This window comes from Cyprinodon tularosa, unplaced genomic scaffold, assembly GCF_016077235.1.
Source record: "Cyprinodon tularosa strain WSP-4 unplaced genomic scaffold, ASM1607723v1 ctg343, whole genome shotgun sequence".
In the NCBI taxonomy this organism is placed as follows: Eukaryota; Metazoa; Chordata; class Actinopteri; order Cyprinodontiformes; family Cyprinodontidae; genus Cyprinodon; species Cyprinodon tularosa.
The window spans coordinates 2,540,297-2,557,157 of NW_024039056.1; the positions used below are offsets into that span (position 1 = coordinate 2,540,297).

Here is a 16,861-nt window from a genome sequence, read left to right on the forward strand (position 1 = left end):
CTATTGGAATGTAAATACTTGTCTTACAGTGTATTCATGTTTTAACCTGTTAGATTTGTTTTCTGGAGAGTCAGAAGCCTGTTTTAAAGGCAATGCTATTATTTAATAGATGTACATAGTAGATAACAACCTAAACAAATACAAAAGAGAAATTAATTTATTTCCTCATTTGTAATTCAATGGTTTTGAGTTATTTTTGCAACACTGTACCAATGGATCTAATTAGACGGCACGGAACATTGTGTTTTAGCTTAGATCTAAAGTTTTATTTTTGTGTTACTAGCATCAATAGAATAATCTTCATTCTTGAGGTTGGAGAAGAATCTTCTCCCACTTAATCTATCAGGGTGGCAGTGAGGCTGGTGCCTATCTCCAGCAGCATAGGTGAAAGGTCTTTAAGTAAATACCTAATTAAGGTGAGGGTTTACTTTTACTGTTGCTCAAAAAGACGAAATTTAAATATGTAGCAAATTTCCAACATAATAGTCAAAATGACCATTGTCAGTTTTGGTTTGCATTAGCATTGTTGCTTAATGTGCTACAAACTGAAAATATTTATATAACAAAAAAGTTTTCATATAGACTTAATCTCCAAATATTTTCTCTAGAAGCACTCCATGAAAACATTTTTTTTATTTTAATGCAACTTACTATATAACTCTAGATTATTTGTCAAAGCAATAAATGAAGTGTTTTTCAGGGATGATTCATAAGAGAAATACATGTTTGCCAAAGGTTACTAGATCTGCACTGCATGTTTAATAATCAGGAATGGGAGAATGCACATGCTATCTTGAATAAAATAGAATAGAACAGAATAGAATAGAAAATCCCTTTATTGTCCCACAATGTTTACAGCAACAAAAATATTATAGAAAATTTGTCACATAAATGTGGACCTTAGAAAAAATGTGTAAGAATAACATAATAGTGAAAAAAATGTGCAAAATGAAAAGTGTTGGTTATAGAGTCTTTCACCTGCTGCGATGGAGGATCTGTGATAACGCTCAGTGGTGCATTTAGGGTGCAGCAGTCTGTCACTGAAGGAGCTCTCCACTTCTGCAACAGCTTCATGCATGGGGTTAAAGACATTATCCAACAGATATGTCAATTTAGTTAGGATCTTTTTGTTTCCCACCTCTTGCACTGAGTCCAGAGGGCATCCAATCATAGAGCTGGCCTTCCTGATCAGCTTATCCAGTCGCTTTCTCTCAGCCACAGATAAGGTACTGCCCCAATCTTGGCTGTTTGTGTTTTACAAACAGTTTGGACTATACTTGCTATAATTGATGTCAAGGCTCCAAGATGTAGCAAACCTATTGTTGCCAAAGACCCCAGCTCACCTTCAGTGCAGGGCTGGTTTAATAGCAAACCTTCTGTCAAAAACAGGTGGTTAGAATTTTAGCCCTGATCGATGTGTTACTATTGACCAGCCAGAGTTGATTAAAATGCTCTCAACATATTTCATACTTCCTGGATTGCATTTTTCCAGAAAATAATCTAAAACGATGCTTTCCCTGAACCATCAGTCGGTACCTGGGACTCCTCTGAGCTTCTGTTTTTAAAGACGACTGGCATCTTCTCCTTTGCTGACATGTGTTCAATGTTTTCTCGTGACTTGTCATGGGACTTCTTTGCAAGACACACACTCACACAGAGTTCCTCAGTTTATTTGCTTTTTGGAAAGTAAATCTTTGTCTTCCACTCTTTTCTCTGCAGACTTTAATCCAATTATTCTGCAGGCAGATCAGCTGCAACAGATGTGCTCTCTGTCCTATAAATTCAGACTGGATCATTCTTCCTGGATTGCTTTCTTGGCATCTCAAAAGAAGCTCCTGTTGTGTTATTGTGAAGTCACCAATTATTTAAAATTTAAGATTTAATAAAAGTTTGTTATTTTAAAACCTGAACAAATATGAATAGATATCTCTCCCACATTAATTTGTGGTATTGGTTTTGCCTTTGGCATAACAAATATATATATTGAATTGAAAAAGCTTCCTGGATGGGAAGCGAAATGTCTTCAAACCTGGAAACAAATCCCAGTGTATTGTTTTTTAACTTTTTTGGAATGACTATGACCTGGATGACTGAGAATCTTCACAAGCTTACAGCAGATATGTAAAAAAAAAAAAAAAAAAAAAAAAAAAAAAAAAGAGGATTGGAAAGTTTTAGTTTTAAAAATCATAATGGACTGAGATGGTAAGGTAGGTGTTTGGTGTAACACTCAAAGCATTTTTAAAACAGGTACATTCCAGATTATTCAAGAATAACATAACTCGCCTTATAATCAACAGCATTTTTTAGTTTGATGGTACCTCGACTGCTGTTCATTACTGTAGTTCTTGGATTTTTTCAAGCATTTAATATTTTTTTCTTAAAACAACAAACAAAGGTTTCATTTTTTCATGACATAAGATTCATGTTAAATGCTGAATGCATTCTTGACACCTAAACCTAATGAACAAAAACACTTCTCACTGAGCTGAGGAAATACTGAGTAGAACAGTCACATTTTATTGCAGAAGCCAGATACAAATATTTTAAATAACTTTTCCACTACAGTAATTCTTTCAAAGGGGCTTATTCCTCCTGTACATTAATAACAATAGATTATATGATTACAAAGCAAACTATAACTTAAATATCAAAAGGCTGTACAAAAATCAGGAAGTAGAAGAAGTTGGTGTAGACACTACTTATAGCATACAGGTATAAACAAAACATACAAAAGAGGCACTTATGAATATAAGAGAAACCTGCACACACAAAACTGTATGTTTACATATTATTTTCACAAAGAGTCGACATACTTAAGTCCATGTTATCATACAATCTACCTGATAAGGTACTTTTACAATTATATCAGATACACTTGGCGGAAGAGTGATGTTGAAACCTTGTCATCTGTTCCCACAGGAAGAACATGTGATTAAGTCAGGAAGAACCGATTTCCCTAAACATCCCCAACCCCCCACCCACAAAAAAAAAAATGCCTGGTTCACATCTGGCATGGCTTTTAATTTCACAGATTTCTTTCAATTGCAAGAAAAGATAAGTCAAACAATTAGACTTAATTGGCCTCTAACCATCTTTATAAATTACAGGATTTTAGTGCAGGTATCTACGGTACGTACTACATCCTTTTTTCTGAGCTAAATTAGAATATTTGTGCAAGAGAATTTTTCCAAATTAACATACCTATTTAAGCACAATGAGTACTGCAGCTCTACAAGCATAGGCCTAAGGAGTAAGTCAACTTCACAGACTAAAAACATGGTCAGAACTACTTAAGGTTAAAGTTCACATTAAGTTGTATATTGGCCAAGGTTACACAAGTTGAACAGGTCTTTTCTTTATAGTGTGCAGCAGTTCAGAGAAACCTATAGTGTATTGACTAAGGAAGACAGATTGTCAAAAATATTAAACACACATGCCACCTGTTCGGTCACGATAACGTCACTCAAAATCAACTTTTATAGTGTTTTCTATTGTTTGTTTGTTTTTTGTTGTTGTTTTTTTTAGGAAAAGAGGGCTTATAGGTGACATTACAACCCGTGCAGAATGTGCTTATAAAAGTTTTCTGTTGTTGGCACCAAAGGACTTAATAAAAAAGGTTTGATCTCAGCAATGGGTGGATGACAAAACAAGCATTTACAGTTTCCTCTATAGTTTTTTAGAAACACAACCTCATTTTAAATGGTCTATAGAATGAGATTTCAATGCCTAGAGTTGACTTTTAAAGGCTTAATACCTAATGACCATAATCGGAAGGGGTTTAGAGCATTTAATTTAATTAAGGTAAAAGTAAGGAAGTTAAATAATAAGTAACGAGCTTAAAACAATGGGAACTCTGATAACGAAGACAAGAACCAGAATATATTAGCAGCACATACCACAAAGGTCTCTGTTAGAGAGTGGAGCAAAGACTCCTATTCTGTCGCCATAGTAACTACATACCAAAAAAAGAAACTAAACAATAAACTTTTTCAGTCCTACATTCACAAATGTAAACTTGTGGAGTTTTCTATTTGGAATCAGACAACTGCAAACTAATCTGTAGGTTGGTTTAAAATGACAAGGGATAAATGTTTGATAAGGATCTGCAATGCTGCAGATCTTTTATAGAGAAACATAAATAGCCTTCCATAATAGTTATTTTACAAACATTCTTAATGGCATAGAAAATCCATGCAACCTCTTATCTGATTTGACTTGATGTTTTTCTATTTGCAAAAAGGGAGTTCAGCGGATTGTAAAAAGCAGTTTGACTTAATAGTAAAATATTATTTTCTAACCTATTTAGATCTTTTACACATTACATTTGAGATCATACTGCTGTAATAAAATCTGATTTTTTAAGGGTTTTTAAAAAATTTTTTACATGCCTCTTCCATTGATAAGAAGTAATTAAGGACGAAGCAAGCTCTCGTGAATTTATCCTTACCTCTTAAAGGAAACTACCTCTAAACATTGTTGAGTCTAGGATATTTTTCCATTAATTAATGTTTACACACCGGATGTTTCAATTTTTACCAGGACTGAATGTCACCAAAAGCCTTACAATTCCCTTTTTTTTTTTTTTTTTTTTTTTATAAAATCAACTAAAAGGTTTTGTATTTTGCTCTTCAGGTGAAACATTAAAAATCACAGAGTAGATACACGGTTGTGTCTGCTATCAACAAAAATAACGAGGCCTTTAGGTCAATCAAAAAAACTGGTTTTAAAGTATTGCTCACCAGTAACTCATCTTTTCCCTAGATAAAGAAAGCACAAATAAAACAAACTATTCTAGTCATCAATATTGCCTTCCTACTAGAGCTTAATGGTGAATCATGATGTAAGGCAAACATCTACCCAGTGTTTTCTTCTTTATAAAAGTTCAGTCCTTCTGACAAAAGTCATTTAATTCATGTCTCCACTGGTTTGAATGGTTTTGGAAGGTCATTGAAAATTACGATATGTCTAAAAAATGAGATTATAATTATATGTAACCAGTTTTGCAATGTATTTCTAAGCCCTTAACCTGAACTGATTCTCTTTTTTGTTTATTATTTTAAATGTGTTTCACTGCTGATATCCTGGGTCTGAGTATCTAATAAATATAAAACAGAGACAATCTCTTTCCAAAGGGAGTGAGCCTAGCTGTACTCACTCCTCTCTCTTCTCCCACTAACGGGCATCAGTGGCATTTGCAATCCGGCCTCATAAGAACCAAGGTCTGGGAAGCCCTTTATCCCTCCTCCAACCAAGTCCTGGCACATTATGGCATCATGGGAAGACACTGTGATCCTGCTACTCACTGATGAGGAAGTATTCTCCTCTACCCTCCTGTTTAGCTCTGGTGTGGGAGCAGGAGCTCTGATCCCGCTGCTCCCGGCGCCGACGCTGCCAGTGATTCCCTTCTTAGGCGGCGGCCCCCAGAGGAAGGCGTGGGCAGGTTTGTAGTGCTTGCGAGCGAAACGGAGCAGGCGTCGCCGTGTGGCAGGTAGGCGGATGGTGTAGACGAAGTACTCCAGCACACTGTGCTGCATGTTCGGAAGGGTGACGTTGCACAGCGACTCCTGGAGGAAGAGACGAACCAGCGGGGCCTTAAAAGCCTCGTAGCCAAGCTCACCCAGGGACTTCAGGATGCGAGTGATCCTCAGGTAGTTGTGATGAGACCTAAGAAGAAAAAAAATGAAGCAGTAGTTGATGAAAATTCTGATGGATTAAAAGGCAAATTGTAGCAGAGTGTAACTGTTCTACAAGGTTCTTCTCCTGAAGGAGTAAACACACCATCTTATAAGTGCTCCCAGCCCTGTGATATGCTGGGAAATTAATGGGGAAAAAACATAAAGACTGAAGCGATTACTTTAATAAACCCCTCTTAATAACCATTTTCTCCTGCTACTCTACAATAATGCATTTCTGATTACTTCCGCCATTAACCGAGCTCCAATTGTGTTTGTATTCAATAGGAAAAAAAACCTGCCTCAGTGCTTCTGTTTTCAGCCATTTTTCTTTACTCAGTAGAACCAAAGATGGAGCTAATGCTGGAGATAACTTTGTGTGCTGCCTTCATTTTCCTTACAGATAATAAATCCACCAGGATCAGAGCTTCTGTGTTTAAATGGGCTGCTTCTCATTGACAACACAAAAAAACACAGATCATAGTTAAATAATAACAAAATAAAAAAGTAGTTCAATGAAGAGATGGTAAAGATGATGAATCTGATATGTTGGCTCAAACTTACATTATAATAACTAAACATCCTTTTTATGAAAACAGTATAAAGAGTGCCCTGATTAAGACCTTTTAATAGTACTTCTAATAGTTGCGAGGGCTAAATAAATCTGACGGATAATTACAGACCCGATATCAAGAAACATGTTGCAAAGAACATACGTTTCTGCTGTTAATCTCATCCTTTTTCAAGTTTTTTGTAAAGTCCTGCAGCTATTTTTCATGCAGAAATGAAAATGATTAATTTTGCAAATTTTTCAATTCATCTTATTCAGTTAGCCGCTCCTTGATCTGAGCATGTCATCTTTGAAAACTCAAGAGCATTTTATTAGTTTTAAACTTTTCCCAGCTGAATCTCCTAATTGTGATAAACTTATTCTGTTCTATTTAGTTCAATCATACAGGCATTTGCTTCTGGAAGTAAACAGACATTTCCTATAGGCCATGAATCACCTGAATTGCATGTGGAAGAAAAATCAATTTCCTTGTAACTTAAAACATGCTGCTTTATATTTGGCTGCCAATGGGGGAGCATTTCAGTTGCATTGAAATTAGAATGATTACCTTCCTAAAAAGATGGAAAAGTAGCAAACGGAAAGGAAATGATAGGGTTCCCCACACATATTCAGCAATTTATCATCAAATGGCTGCTGCACAGCATGCTGTGTGCATGTGTAGGCTTACTCATTAAGGTGCTGGAAGCGTTCCTGCCAGTTGGGGGCCCGAGCGACATTACCACTTTTATCCAGCAGTTTGATGCCATAAAAATCCAACATCATTGAATAAGCCGCCAAGAATCTCCGCTTTGCTTCCCGAGTGCTTTGGAATTCCTGATGGGTTTAAAACGAAAAACAGGTTCGGTTCATCAGCACCTTTCTACACAGACAAGAACTTGTAAAGACTATACAGAGAAATGGTTACTTTGTTTCCTCTGCAACGTTGCTTTGTCTCTAACTAAATATACATTAGTTATTAATGTTGATGAATGAGTATTGGGGCATAATTGACACATTTTCTCAAACTTAGCACTAAAATAAAACAAAGAAGCCAGGTTCTATTGGTAAACTTGGACCTTACTTTGATCTCGTCCTGAGTCAGTTCATGTGCGTAGAAGTTGAGCCCTTGTTCTCTTAATGGGAACAGCCTGGGACACAGGGGAAGGAGACGAAAATCCAGGTTAGAAGAAATGAATGAGAGGATGATTACTCAGGGAATAATATTGATAATTAGCTGGAGCGTCACTTCCTCAGCACTTTTTAGTGCTGCTTACAACAAGCAGAATTAGCTCACTCCTCTCTTATAAAGGCAGATTATCTTTAAAATAACATTTAATATTAAAGTTCCCCATTTAAAAACTCGCAACTCTGATATGAAGGAGATAAGGTCAATATTGTGTTAAATGTTGAGAAAACCTTCAACTTAATGAGGTCAAATGTTACCTAACATACAGGAAAGAAACCATTTCATTTGGTTACATTAAAAATATTTCCATTCAGACCACGACAAGGAGTGAACTTTTTAAGACAAGCTTTACCTGCTTTAAATGTTACTGTCTAAGGTGAAGATTTATGACCTCAGTAAAAGCATAAAAGTCATCCTGAATAAAATTGATCAAAATAACTAAGTTATGATTTGAAAGAAGCCAAACTCTTTACTTGTTAGGGGCATTTCTGATCATTTTTGTAGTAAATAACAAACGTAAAAAAACTCAAATGAAATAAGGGGATTAAAAAGTTTAGTCCTACCTGATTCTGAGTAAATGAACAAAAACTCAATTATACAGAGAAGCAAAAAAAAAATAATAATAATAAAATAAAAATGGCAGCACCCAAGAATAAATATGTTATTGATATGTATGATGTCCTTAAACATGAAACAGTATTTATCTCATATCTAGTAGCATGAAACATCCAGCTTCCAACAACCTCATAAGTTGGTTAACAAACTAAGAGACCCAGAAGTTTCTCCCTAAATGTGTCTCCAAAACCAACGGCTACAAATTTATAGGAAAAAAAAGAAGTAGCATCTCATTATGTAGTCACTTATCATGCTCCAAATCTCTGGTAGTGAAGGTGGTGTTCCAGAGACTGGACAAATATAAATTAGGACAGGGATGTGTTGTTATTCTAATCTGTTGCTAACTGTACAATATCTCAAAATATCACCGCTGTCCAGCCTTCCAACTGCAACACAGGATATATGCAGAACTCACATAGAAGCACAACACATTTTAGGATAGATGGTTGGAAATCATGGGTCTTCATTATTTACCAATAATGAAATATGTCATCACGTCTTGGCAATATTTGCTTTAATACTCAAATTAATCTCCAAAAAAGGTTGCCAGAGAGTGAAGCATGGTCCAGCTTTGACAATTAAACTAAAAAAAAATATGAATTAAAGCACAACATTGAATAACAACACTCTGAGGGGCTGCAGGGATATTCTATATCAAGACTTGAGTTATCAAATCCATATTAAAAAAAAAGATTTAAGCAAAAATTAAATACTCAAAATAAATACATGGTTTTAAATTTGGTTTTGCATTGCTAGTAACTGACTAATTGTATTACAAACGGATCTCCGCTTACCACTGAATGTAGGTGTGATTGTGCTCCAGTTTGTCATAGTCGCCTCTCCACTTTGAAAGAATTTCCTCGATGTAAATACCTGAGGAGAGGAAGCGGAACAGGAAATGTTGCACGTGTTCATACGTCACTCACGTTTCAGCTCAGTCAACTGATCTGCTTCAGCAAAATCAAAAATGGATTTTCCTGCATCCTGCTTCTGATCTTACCATCGGGAACCAGTGGGATTTTGTTCATGTAAAAGCGCAGGTTTCGATACTCGTTTGGCTGCCTGGACTTTCTGTAGTTCTGCACAGAGACACATGGAGTGAACACATTAACTCAGGATATCTACATGCATTTATGTGGAGGTAGAAGAAAGGATTTTTTTTTGTTTTTGGAACATGCAAGGTTGTGTGAATATACCGGATAGCTGTGACGGTATTTGTAGAGATCCCTGGCGGCGTAAAAACTCCTCTTCATCTTAGGAGCAGACTCTGGGGAATCAGTCAGCTGAAAGTGGAAGATGGAAAAGAAGAACATTAATAAAGCAGAGGAAGAGATGAAAAGACAGCTAAAAGTAAAGAGGTCAAAATACAGGTCAAAACAGAGCAAAATAAATAAATAAATAATCCCATGTTACAACAGATGGAGTGTAGCTCTTATATGCTGTTCAAACGATTTAAAAGCATTTGCTCTCTTTTGAGGTCAAGTGCTGTCATCATTCATTCGCTTCTAAACAGCAAAGGAGGCCAACTCACATCAGTACCACGCTGCAGGCCCTGGAGAAGGATCCTGCATGTGAACCCTGTGTATAGTTTAGAATTTGCGAAAAATGTACTCACTTAGTTAGTGATTACATTTAGACGGTTATGACATCTCTGGACTTCTTAAAGAAACCAATTTTACCACATCTTGAGATAAGCCTGCCGATTTGTTAGTTTTAGAGAGAGCAACAATTTGAGCAGAAAACAGGAAGGCTGAACTTGAAGCTAATGTAAGCTGTGCCTATGATTATTATACCAAAAAAAAAACAAAAAAAGAATAAGGAATAAAACCAACTTTAATGCTAGCTCTCTCACATGTCGCCTCGTCTTCTCATCAAAACAAGTTCCCCAAAAAACATTCTTCTTAGATGCACTTTTACTACAATTCTCTTTGATCCTTTAGGAAGGCTTTTAAAACACATTTGCATTTTCAGAATAATGAACTGTGCTGCTTTGTATTATATATGAAAAATATGTTAACAGGCCAGCTGAAATTATTAACGTTTTATCAATTATTAATTTAATAATCAACTAATTCCATTTCTATTTTTTTTATTAAAAATAGCCAAATTAATCTTTATTTGCAGCCTTAGTTGACAGTCAGTTCCTCTGCAGGTTTTTGCTCCCCACTGTCACCCCTTTCTTGCAGAATTGGGATCATATTGTGATAAAAATCCAGTGCAATCTGCTGGTTGCCTTGATAACATTTTTCTGCTATAATGGTTAAGCCAGTCACACTGAAATGAACCATACTGTACATATACTGTATATTTGCAGAGTAAGGTGCTTTTTAAGCCATATAAACAAATATAAAAATGACAATCTATTTATAAGTCTCCCTAATGATTCTCCGTTAGAAAAGCCACCTATAGGTTGTCACCGACTTTACATTTAAATGTTAGGTTTCGAAAATGAAGTTTGCCCTCAGCTTGGCCTTGTCAGAACACCGCGCGCTGCTGACGGAGCGCGCGGTGCGTCCGTCTGTTCCAGCGCGTGCATCACATTCATCACCCCCTCCTTGTACCTGCAGGCCAGCGTCCCCGCTTTGTCCCGCGGTCCGATCGCTCTCCGCTGGGCTGACGGAGTCGGAAATGCCGCTGTCATCTTCAGCCGTCGGCTCATCGCTCTCCGAGTCCGATCCCCACGTCGAGTCGCATTCCTCCACGGTGCTCGGCTCCTTGAAGCGCCAGCTGCCCACCAGGTTTCCCATTTACAATGCATGCAACTCTTGCCCCCTGTTATTGTCCTTCCGTCTGCGCTGGACGCTCCATCATCGGGTCCGCTGCTGCATGCGTTCAGGGGCTTCAGCACTGAGCTTTTAAACAGCATAAAAAAGGGGGAAATTCCACATCAGCAGCAATGATGCGCGTTTCAGTATGGGTGGTGATTAGTGCCACCGGGAGGAAGGGGGAGGTCTTAAAGCTGCAGATACAACCATCTCCTGCCTTTAAGAGGGCCAATAAAAATAAACAGTCCTTTGTCTGCTATTTCCCCCAACTATTTAATATTTTAAGTAACTTTGAAACTATACTGAATAATTATGCATAATTAATATTTTACTATATTTGAAAGTCACTATTATAAATTTAAATGTATCATAAGACATTCAACCAATTTGACTTTTACCCCAAACCATATTATGCATATCATATATATTTAGTTCACAAAGACCATCTTAGATATTAAAGGTACACTATGCAACCGGTGTTGATTTTCCAGTGAGGCTCCCTCCAGAGGGCGAAAGTAAAAGTGCACTGTCGTAAATATGCTCAGCTGTTCTCCTGGTTTCTCCGTCAAGCCAGGCGCGGTTGTTTTGAGCTTAGCAGCGAATGACTAACGCTGCGTTCACACTGGATGTAGCTGGCGCGACAGAGGCAGTGAGTTTACATGCAAAGGTCCCGCGGCGCGTTTTGAGCTGCAGGCGCAGCACGTCTGAGCGGCTGCAGCAGCGCGTCGGGTGCGTTTAACGCAGGGAGAGAGACACAGCGCTGATGATCACTGCTCTTAAACAGTTTATTGACGCCTAAATTAACTTAAAATGCAGAAATCTGCCGGCAGAATATGCAGTTTGGATTATTTAGATGAAAAACACCTACCAGCTGCCGCGGTGAACCGCTGCTGATGAAGGGATCCATACTGTCGGCGCCCCGCTGGTATGTGGTGGTCTGAGCGGCTCCGACAGAAAAAATATTGAAGGCAGGATAATAATCTGAATGAACTGACTGCACTGATTACGTTTTCAGGTGTATTTTCTCACTTAAAAACATATTAAAACTACTTTATTCCCACTGATCACAGCAAATATAGCTGCAAGGCAGAGAAAGGATAGTGAAGCTCCGCCCAACGCGCCTCAGACACACTTTTGCAGCCAGAGCAGCAAAGCTGCTTCAGCCGCGCGTCAGTACTAACTGGTACAAGCAGCAAAAATGAAGCAGCAGATGCGATTTTGCTGCTTTTGCTGCGTGAACGTAGCATAACTGCACAAAGATTGCCACTGTGCTAGCAACGAGAATGCTTTTAACTGGGGGGTGTAGCAGTTCTCGCCGTAAAGCAAGACTGACTCTCACGAGACTTCTGAGCCTGTGGGTGCGGGTCGGTGCTCCTGCAGTTGCAAGTGCAGTATTTCCCCCACAGACCACCAGGGCGGCCGAGAATACCTTTGTTCAACCTGAAATGACTCATTTAGTCATCCATAACGTTATGGAACACATTAATTAACTGAAAAATGTTGCATAGTGTCCCTTTAATTCAATTCAGTTTATTTAGATAGCAACAACACAAGTCATCTCAAGGCACTTTACAGTTGAACCAGATCATCCAGTCAAATTGATTGAAGTTTTCTATCTAAGGAAAACCAGTAGATTGCATCGACTCATTGACTCAATTGCAATCCCTCACACTAAGCATGCTTGTAGTGACAGTGAAGAGGAAAAACACCCTTTTAACTGGAAGAAACCTCCAACAGAACCAGGCTCTGTGTGAGCGGCCATCTGCCGAGGCCGACTGGGGTTCAAGGAGAGAGAAGCAGAGATAAAACAGCCCGATCTCCAGCATCTATAAACAAGGGTGTTGATGGAAGCAGCACAGGTGATATTTCTCTCCAGGATGGTGTCACAGCCAAACAGGAAAAGGCAAGGAAAAAGCTACTATGAGAAAAAGCAAAGAGAACATAACGTTAGAGAACTAACAGATTCTGCAGATTGGGAGAATAGAGACAGAATGAAGCGAATGATGAAATGGGGGTCCCTATGTCCTCCAGAAGTCTAAGCCTATAGCAGCATAACTACAGAGATAGCTCAAGATACTGTAATCTGAGCCACTCTAACTATAAGCTTTATCAAAATATTATGATGTTTTAGGATAAAGCTTTGAAAACACTACAAACTATCTGGCATGCCGTTTCACCACCACTGTCTTTGCAAAGGGTTGACAGAATAAAGATTGAGGATTACCTTTATCCTGGTCACTATTCGATCTGTTTGGACTCGAGCACATTCTGTACTGTAATTCTAACAGAACATCTATCACTTATCCATTTGTATTTCATTGTAATAAATGTTTGGTTTATTGCCGTATTTCGTTGTGCTAGTATAACTAGTGTGTAATAAAATAAATGTTTAATAAATGTACTTATACAGGACTTGACCAAGCGCTTTGCGCTACATTGAGTTATTCACCCATTCACACACACACTCACACACTGATGAAAGCAAATTACACTGTAGCCAAAGCTGGCCTGGGGCTCGCTGACAGAAGTGAGGCTGCCGTACACTGGTGCCACCAGGCCCCCTGACCACCAGGCAATGCGGGTGAAATGTGTTGCCCAAGGACACGACAACACTGAAACCCAGAGCAACCCTCTGGCTGCAGGGCAAACTCCGTCATCCGACACCACTGTCGCCTCAAGATAGAACAAGACAACAAAAGGTAAGATTAAAATTGTGCAATCATTATCTGCTGGACTGTTCATTAACTTTTGGCAAATTATAAATTTAACAAATAGGAAGCAAACACATCTACCCTGTCAGCAAAGTGTTTTTTTTGTTTTTTTTACCATTTTGTACAATTTAGTTCAGCATGCTTTTATACTTAAGGATTTAACAATGGTCTTTATGCACAACTCTACTACTTTCAAAAATTAAAGCAGCTCATTTGTTTTCTGTCTTTCTCTAATTGATGAATAACTCAGGTGTGCCTGACCTCAGTAACCGTGACGACAGTAGCAAAACACACCTGGATTAATCAGTTCATCCAGGATTGAAATCAGGAAACAAATGAGCTGCTCCAAATTCTGGAAGAAGTGGAGTTGTTCATAGAGCCCATTCCTTTCCACAGTGTTTCCTAAAGCATCTTCTGTAGCAATTTGGATGTATTTCTGGTTGCACATGTAAACAATTGGGTAGTGACAGGCCTCTATGTAAATAACTAACTCATAAAAGCATCCTGATGGTTAAAAAGTTCACTAAACACTGTCAGCTGTGTTTGGAGATGGTAAAATAATCTTAAAATTGTTTGTTTAAACATTGTAAAATTACTTTGTATTTGGAGCATTCCTCCTAGATTTTTTTAGTACCTAGTCCCCTTAAGTCAGGCATCCCCAAAGTTGGTCCTTGAGGGCCGCAGTCCTGCAGGTTTTAGAGGTTTCTCTGCTTTAGCACAGCTGATGCTGATTAATCCAGTTCAGCAAAAGCCTGTTAATCAACTATTAATCTAAATAAGCTGTGCTGGAGCAGGGAAACCTCTAAAACCTGCAGGACAACGGCCCTCGAGGACCGACTTTGGGGATGCTTGCCTTAGGTTTAAAAAAAAAACTAGGCCGTGTCATTGCTGAGAAGGAGTGAGGTGTTGGTTCTAACCCTAATTTGCATAAGACAAAGTTAGTGCATAGCTGAATGGAAATATGATGTAAGATCTAAGCAGTTATCATTCAAATCAGACTTACTGAATCAACCTTGAAAAGTACACCAGAGCTCAATATTTTTTGTTGCTGTTGTGAGCCTGTAGTTTGGCCTACCTGTTCGCTCAAATAAATGCCCCCTGTAGATGAGGCTGTGGCATTTGGCAGAATGAACAGAACTTTTAACATTGATGTGACTTTGACTGTAGGGTTTGCCTGGCTTCCCTGCTGCAGCTTCTGAAGTTGCTGTGATGAGAGAAACTGAGTGCATTTCTGACATCAGTGTAAACGTAGGAGACACTCGCGGGAAATAAAGTGAAACTTAGGAAGAGATGATCGAGACTTGATCAATCGTGTCATTAAAGTAGTTTCTGTTGTGCAAGCAAATAAAGGAACTGAGGGTTCATCAGTTTTGCCTCTTGTGACATCACGAGAAAATGAATAAGATGACATGCTTAATCCAATCCAATCTAATCCACTTTATTTATATAGCACGGTTTAAATAAACACGAGGTTTCCAAAGTGCTGCACAAAAAGATAAAATAACTAAAATAAATAAAAGTAATAAAATAAAATAAAAGCACTGCCAGCACAGGATAAAAATATGCATGTGTATACATAAAATCAACATGTGTACATAATAATAGTACGTAATAATGATGTAGTTTCATAGATTGTATCCATTTTTTATGATAAGGTTCAGTTTTCTTAATATTTTTTAAGTAAAATGATACAACAAATATAGGGTCAATAACTTTGTAAAATACACTCTAACCTACAGAGCAGATTTAAGCCCTACACATTAGCTATTGTTTTGTTATTATTTATGCTTTCCTGATTTGTCAGGACCAAGCAGATAATACATTTGGAAGCGGATGACATCAAACTGTAAAGATCCAGATGCAGATTCACAAAACTAGATAATCACAGGTTAGAGTTGTCAATATTCCTTTAGAGAAAGCATTTTAATACTTTCTTTAAAGGTTTAAGGCCTGTTGCCTCAGGTATAGTAACTCTAACACATACTTTAATAAAGAATACAGAAAGTTGTACTGAAAGTTGATTTATACAGCTTATTTTGAAAATCAGTGTTTGTTAGTTCTGATAATGTCTCTATGATTTTGTTGTGAAATGAAGCATGTCTGACAAGAATGAATGCTTTTACTTTGGGCCCTTGAGTTGTTACATCATGTTCTACTCACCCATATGAGTTTTGTGTCATTTGGAGCTGTTCTGAAGATATTCCTTAGGTTATATCCAAGTAACGTCTTCCTATGGGCAAACAATTTGAAGGAAGAAACTAAACTGTTCATAATTTATTCGTTATGGTACGCCAGCATTCATAACATGTAGGCGAATCACTGTCCCCCAGATGCTCTTGTTGTCCACATGATAAGGCCAACAAGAAGCTGCTAGAACCCTCTGCAGTCTTCATATAACTCTGAAATTAAAGTTGAAGATGAGATCATACACCTGCTACAACAAACTCCCTGCCATTTAGACCTAGCAGACAGCACAGTGCATTTAACACAAATCAGCCTGGTTTTCAGCCTGGTTTGCTTTATCAACTCTCTAAAAGACTCAGGTGGAGGCATGAAAAATCCCTTGGATAAAAGACTACCTAAAAAACAGACCATAGTTTGTGACACTAAAGGGTCAACAGTCTAGGAGCCCCACAGCAGATGGTAATTCTTTTTATTCTTTAGATCTTTGACTCCCAGACAGACTCCTTTCATCTGCAGAAATGCTGAGATGACTCAGCAGGTGTGCATCATAGACGGACAAAAATCAGAGTATAGATAGCTGGTGAAACACCTTGTGGCATAATGTGGAAACAGTCATCCCATCCTGAATGAGAAAAACAAACAAAACAATAAAACTAGGGAGATGCTTGTAGAATACAGAAGAAACCATCCATCCATTTTCTGACACGGTTATCCCAAACAGGGTTGCAAGGGGTGCAGGTGCCTATCTCTGGCTGTCTACAGGTGAGAGGTTGGGTACACCCTGGGCAGGTCGTCCGTCCATTGCACGGCAACACGGAGACAAACAGGACAAACAACCATTCACACTAGGGCTGCAACAACGAATCGATAAAATCGATAAAAATCTACTTTTAAAAGCGTTGGCAACGAATTTCATCATCGATTAGTTGTGTCGCGCGATTATTGCGTCATCCGCCGCGCCGTCATCACTGCCTCTTGACTGAAAGAGGAAGAAAAAAAAATACGGCAGAGCGAGTCAGCGCCGCAGGTGCAGTGTTGCCAACTCCGCGACTTTTCAGACCCCTCCAGCGACTATTTTTCAAAAAAGCGACTAGCGACAAATCTGGCGACTTTTTTCGGTGTCACTGGCGGCTTTTGGAGACTCTTACGTGAAAGCATGTATCGTTCCTACTCTGCCG

The 16,861-nt window shown here is 38.3% G+C and overlaps 1 protein-coding gene across 1 annotated transcript; it reads right to left on the minus strand.

The window, feature by feature from the left end:
* Positions 1-4,542: 4,542 nt before the first annotated feature.
* ogfrl1 (opioid growth factor receptor-like 1) lies at positions 4,543-10,770 on the minus strand. Its single transcript, XM_038294655.1, has 7 exons — positions 10,585-10,770; positions 9,220-9,306; positions 9,024-9,102; positions 8,818-8,896; positions 7,304-7,370; positions 6,911-7,056; positions 4,543-5,664 (listed from the first exon to the last, which is right to left on the minus strand). Exons 1-7 carry the CDS (start codon positions 10,768-10,770, stop codon positions 5,142-5,144), a joined length of 1,167 nt encoding a protein of 388 aa, XP_038150583.1. The 3' UTR covers positions 4,543-5,141.
* Positions 10,771-16,861: the final 6,091 nt, after the last annotated feature.